Below are 6,000 nucleotides of genomic sequence, written 5' to 3'. Positions count from 1 at the left end.
GGAACATGTGTAATGGCACCTTGGGTACATCTCACAGACCAGTAGAAAGCCCGAGTGGTCAGGTACACAGTGTGGTATCCTTAGTAACGCGCACCTTGGCATTACCAGTCTGTCATCCTTGCATTGCCACCAGCAATTATGGAGCTGCCAGGGCACCTAGGTGTTACTGCCAGAGTGCCAGCAACACTTCCTAGGTCCCATGTGGACAGTGCCATGGATCTGGGGTGCCAGTTTGTAACTGTCAGGGGTCGGGCCTGGCGGGCCGGTGAGGGGAAGTTCCCAGCAGCCGAGAGAACGTCATCTCGTTTGCAGCGGAAGTGAATGTCATTAAAGTATGATCCCATTGAAGGAGCGTCAATGATAACTCATACATGAATCAAGCATTTATTCCTTATGGCACGAGTCATATCCATTTATTAGGAAAGATAGGAATGTCACTGCGTGAGCATGTTTATTGAGTTTGTTTTGACAACAAATCTTGAATAAGTAGTGATTGTGGGTGGTGTGACAAGAAGCACAAACACCCATTTGTTTTATTTGTTTCAGTTCATTTGTGAGAAATCAAAATGAGATTTGAAAATTTGAAATGTGTCCAAGAATTCAAGCATGTTGATGGTTCAGGAAATGTCCTGACTTTTGATGGATGAACTGATATTGTAGCAATGGAAATGTAAGGCTATTCGCAGGCATGAAACCATGAGAATTTGGAAGGCTGTTCCAATTTCAGAAATGTTGATGATGATATTCCAGGAAAGATTGGTTCACTGCCTGTTCAACATATGAGTTATCAGTTAATGGTTAAACATTGTCAATTGGATAGCACTGGAAATACCTGTTGTTTCACTTATTGATGTTGACGCTGAAGTGTTTAAAGCTGTGCTTGCCGTTGTAGATGGTTCAGTTGATGTTGAAGTTGATGGTGATGTTGCTGTTGATGATAACACAGTTGTCAGTGAAGTAAAGCAATGGTCCAAATCAACGCAGCAAAAAGCATATTAATTGAGCAAGAGAAGGTGAACAAACATAAATAAAAATGATGGGAGATTTTAAAATTTGAAAGTGCTGTGATACTTATTCGGATCTCCAAGTTGAGGAGCACATATTGTATTCTTACGTACTTTGTTACAAGATGGTTTGTTGTTAATATAGAGTTATAGAATATTGAATGAAGTGATTGTAGGCATTGTGACAAGAAGCATAAACACCCCTCTGTGTTCAGTTCAGTTCATTTGTGAGAAAGCAAAATGAGATTTGAAAATTTGAAATGTGTCCAAGAATTCCAACATGTTGATGGTTCTGGAAATGTCCTGACTTTTGATGGATGATCAGATATTGTAGCATTGGAAATGTTATGGCATTCGCCGGAATGAAATCATGAAAACATTGAATGGTGTTACAATTTCACTTCGGTTGATGATGATATTCCAGGTAAGACTGGTTCACTGCTTGTTTTACATATCACTTATCAGTTAAACGTTGAACATTGACAATTGGATAGCACTGGAAATACCTGTTGTTTCACTTATTGCTGTTGAAGCTGAACTGTTGAAAGCTGTGGTTACCATTGTAGATGGTTCAGTTGAAGTTGATGGTGATGTTGCTGTTGATGATAATAGAGTTGGCAGTGAAGTGACGCAATCGCCCAATTAATTGCAGCAAAAAGCACATAAATTCAGCAAGAAAAGGTCAACAATATGAATAAAAATCATGTGAGATTTGAAAATTTGAGTGCTGTGATACTTATTTGCAGACTACCCTGGATCTCCAATTTAAGGGGTACATGTTGTATTCTGAAGTACAATGTAACTAGATTTTTCAACTACACGCATAACAAACTTGTCTGCTCAATTTTATTCAGAGTTAACAAAGTACCAATGGATATCATTGTTTGCTTTTCGTTTCTGCAAAAGGTATCACCAACATTTGTACTTTTTCCTGTCAATAATAATAATAACCTTTAGTGTCACAAGTCGGATTACATTAACAAAGCTATGAATTTACGGTGAAAAGTTACTGTGAAAAGTTGGATAGCTCAAGAAGTTGTCATATATTCTAATCATAGAAATGTTAAATAACAGCGAAAAATAGTTAATTATGATAAATTGTGCATGCGATTCAGCGCTCACTTTGATCTCAACACAGATCCCCAGGCGTGCTGGGTGAAGCCCGGGAAAGCCCCAAATCGGGCTGGGCAAGACCCAGAAATGCATATTTAAATGCACCACTGAAATGAGTTATTCAAAATACCGGTACAACGGTTCTTCCAGCGTCGAGGAGCAAATGGCAATGAATGCGGGACATCGCCAGTGCGCCATTTAGGATAGGGCAACACAAACATGGAACATGTGTAATGGCACCTTGGGTACATCTCACAGACCAGTAGAAAGCCCGAGTGGTCAGGTACGCAGTGTGGTATCCTCAGTAACGCGCACCTTGGCATTACCAGTCTGTCATCCTTGCAGTGCCACCAGCAATTATGGAGCTGCCAGGGCACCTAGGTGTTACTGCCAGAGTGCCAGCAACACTTCCTAGGTCCCATGTGGACAGTGCCATGGATCTGGGGTGCCAGTTTGTAACTGTCAGGGGTCGGGCCTGGCGGGCCGGTGAGGGGAAGTTCCCAGCAGCCGAGAGAACGTCATCTCGTTTGCAGCGGAAGTGAATGTCATTAAAGTATGATCCCATTGAAGGAGAGTAAATGATAACTCATACATGAATCAAGCATTTATTCCTTATGGCACTAGTCATATCCATTTTTAGGAAAGATAGGAATGTCACTGCGTGAGCATGTTTATTGAGTTTGTTTTGACAACAAATCTTGAATGAAGTAGTGATTGTGGGTGGTGTGACAAGAAGCACAAACACCCATTTGTTTTATTTGTTTCAGTTCATTTGTGAGAAATCAAAATGAGATTTGAAAATTTGAAATGTGTCCAAGAATTCAAGCATGTTGATGGTTCAGGAAATGTCCTGACTTTTGATGGATGAACTGATATTGTAGCAATGGAAATGTAAGGCTATTCGCAGGCATGAAACCATGAGAATTTGGAAGGCTGTTCCAATTTCAGAAATGTTGATGATGATATTCCAGGAAAGATTGGTTCACTGCCTGTTCAACATATGAGTTATCAGTTAATGGTTAAACATTGTCAATTGGATAGCACTGGAAATACCTGTTGTTTCACTTATTGATGTTGACGCTGAAGTGTTTAAAGCTGTGCTTGCCGTTGTAGATGGTTCAGTTGATGTTGAAGTTGATGGTGATGTTGCTGTTGATGATAACACAGTTGTCAGTGAAGTAAAGCAATGGTCCAAATCAATGCAGCAAAAAGCATATAAATTGAGCAAGAGAAGGTGAACAAACATAAATAAAAATGATGGGAAATTTTAAAATTTGAAAGTGCTGTGATACTTATTCGGATCTCCAAGTTGAGGAGCACATATTGTATTCTTACGTACTTTGTTACAAGATGGTTTGTTGTTAATATAGAGTTATAGAATATTGAATGAAGTGATTGTAGGCATTGTGACAAGAAGCATAAAGACCCCTCTGTGTTCAGTTCAGTTCATTTGTGAGAAAGCAAAATGAGATTTGAAAATTTGAAATGTGTCCAAGAATTCCAACATGTTGATGGTTCTGGAAATGTCCTGACTTTTGATGGATGATCAGATATTGTAGCATTGGAAATGTTATGGCATTCGCCGGAATGAAATCATGAAAACATTGAATGGTGTTACAATTTCACTTCGGTTGATGATGATATTCCAGGTAAGACTGGTTCACTGCTTGTTTTACATATCACTTATCAGTTAAACGTTGAACATTGACAATTGGATAGCACTGGAAATACCTGTTGTTTCACTTATTGCTGTTGAAGCTGAAGTGTTGAAAGCTGTGGTTACCATTGTAGATGGTTCAGTTGAAGTTGATGGTGATGTTGCTGTTGATGATAATAGAGTTGGCAGTGAAGTGACGCAATCGCCCAATTAATTGCAGCAAAAAGCACATAAATTCAGCAAGAAAAGGTCAACAATATGAATAAAAATCATGTGAGATTTGAAAATTTGAGTGCTGTGATACTTATTTGCAGACTACCCTGGATCTCCAATTTAAGGGGTAAATGTTGTATTCTGAAGTACAATGTAACTAGATTTTTCAACTACACGCATAACAAACTTGTCTGCTCAATTTTATTCAGAGTTAACAAAGTACCAATGGATATCATTGTTTGCTTTTCGTTTCTGCAAAAGGTATCACCAACATTTGTACTTTTTCCTGTCAATAATAATAATAACCTTTAGTGTCACAAGTCGGATTACATTAACAAAGCTATGAATTTACGGTGAAAAGTTACTGTGAAAAGTTGGATAGCTCAAGAAGTTGTCATATATTCTAATCATAGAAATGTTAAATAACAGCGAAAAATAGTTAATTATGATAAATTGTGCATGCGATTCAGCGCTCACTTTGATCTCAACACAGATCCCCAGGCGTGCTGGGTGAAGCCCGGGAAAGCCCCAAATCGGGCTGGGCAAGACCCAGAAATGCATATTTAAATGCACCACTGAAATGAGTTATTCAAAATACCGGTACAACGGTTCTTCCAGCGTCGAGGAGCAAATGGCAATGAATGCGGGACATCGCCAGTGCGCCATTTAGGATAGGGCAACACAAACATGGAACATGTGTAATGGCACCTTGGGTACATCTCACAGACCAGTAGAAAGCCCGAGTGGTCAGGTACGCAGTGTGGTATCCTCAGTAACGCGCACCTTGGCATTACCAGTCTGTCATCCTTGCAGTGCCACCAGCAATTATGGAGCTGCCAGGGCACCTAGGTGTTACTGCCAGAGTGCCAGCAACACTTCCTAGGTCCCATGTGGACAGTGCCATGGATCTGGGGTGCCAGTTTGTAACTGTCAGGGGTCGGGCCTGGCGGGCCGGTGAGGGGAAGTTCCCAGCAGCCGAGAGAACGTCATCTCGTTTGCAGCGGAAGTGAATGTCATTAAAGTATGATCCCATTGAAGGAGCGTCAATGATAACTCATACATGAATCAAGCATTTATTCCTTATGGCACGAGTCATATCCATTATTAGGAAAGATAGGAATGTCACTGCGTGAGCATGTTTATTGAGTTTGTTTTGACAACAAATCTTGAATAAAGTAGTGATTGTGGGTGGTGTGACAAGAAGCACAAACACCCATTTGTTTTATTTGTTTCAGTTCATTTGTGAGAAATCAAAATGAGATTTGAAAATTTGAAAAGTGTCCAAGAATTCAAGCATGTTGATGGTTCTGGAAATGTCCTGACTTTTGATGGATGAACTGATATTGTAGCAATGGAAATGTAAGGCTATTCGCAGGCATGAAACCATGAGAATTTGGAAGGCTGTTCCAATTTCAGAAATGTTGATGATGATATTCCAGGAAAGATTGGTTCACTGCCTGTTCAACATATGAGTTATCAGTTAATGGTTAAACATTGTCAATTGCATCGCACTGGAAATACCTGTTGTTTCACTTATTGATGTTGACGCTGAAGTGTTTAAAGCTGTGCTTGCCGTTGTAGATGGTTCAGTTGATGTTGAAGTTGATGGTGATGTTGCTGTTGATGATAACACAGTTGTCAGTGAAGTAAAGCAATGGTCCAAATCAATGCAGCAAAAAGCATATAATTGAGCAAGAGAAGGTGAACAAACATAAATAAAAATGATGGGAGATTTAAAATTTGAAAGTGCTGTGATACTTATTCGGATCTCCAAGTTGAGGAGCACATATTGTATTCTTACGTACTTTGTTACAAGATGGTTTGTTGTTAATATAGAGTTATAGAATATTGAATGAAGTGATTGTAGGCATTGTGACAAGAAGCATAAAGACCCCTCTGTGTTCAGTTCAGTTCATTTGTGAGAAAGCAAAATGAGATTTGAAAATTTGAAATGTGTCCAAGAATTCCAACATGTTGATGGTTCTGGAAATGTCCTGACTTTTGATGGATGAT

At 39.5% G+C, this 6,000-nt stretch overlaps 1 protein-coding gene across 1 annotated transcript in view; it reads right to left on the bottom strand.

Moving 5' to 3' along the window:
* Positions 1-6,000, bottom strand: part of LOC119975646 (serine-rich adhesin for platelets-like) — a 134,088-nt gene that overhangs the window by 40,558 nt on the left and 87,530 nt on the right. Inside the window, exons 30-34 of the mRNA XM_038815428.1 lie at positions 5,509-5,604; positions 3,849-3,938; positions 3,171-3,266; positions 1,511-1,600; positions 833-928 (exon numbers count right to left, since the gene is read on the bottom strand). Of these exons, the coding sequence (XP_038671356.1) occupies positions 833-928; positions 1,511-1,600; positions 3,171-3,266; positions 3,849-3,938; positions 5,509-5,604 (468 nt within the window). The remainder of the gene's footprint in view (positions 1-832; positions 929-1,510; positions 1,601-3,170; positions 3,267-3,848; positions 3,939-5,508; positions 5,605-6,000) is intronic.

This window comes from Scyliorhinus canicula, chromosome 13 (assembly GCF_902713615.1).
Source record: "Scyliorhinus canicula chromosome 13, sScyCan1.1, whole genome shotgun sequence".
In the NCBI taxonomy this organism is placed as follows: Eukaryota; Metazoa; Chordata; class Chondrichthyes; order Carcharhiniformes; family Scyliorhinidae; genus Scyliorhinus; species Scyliorhinus canicula.
The sequence above is the reverse complement of the archived record's forward strand: the minus strand, read 5'-3'. Positions and strand labels throughout refer to the sequence as shown.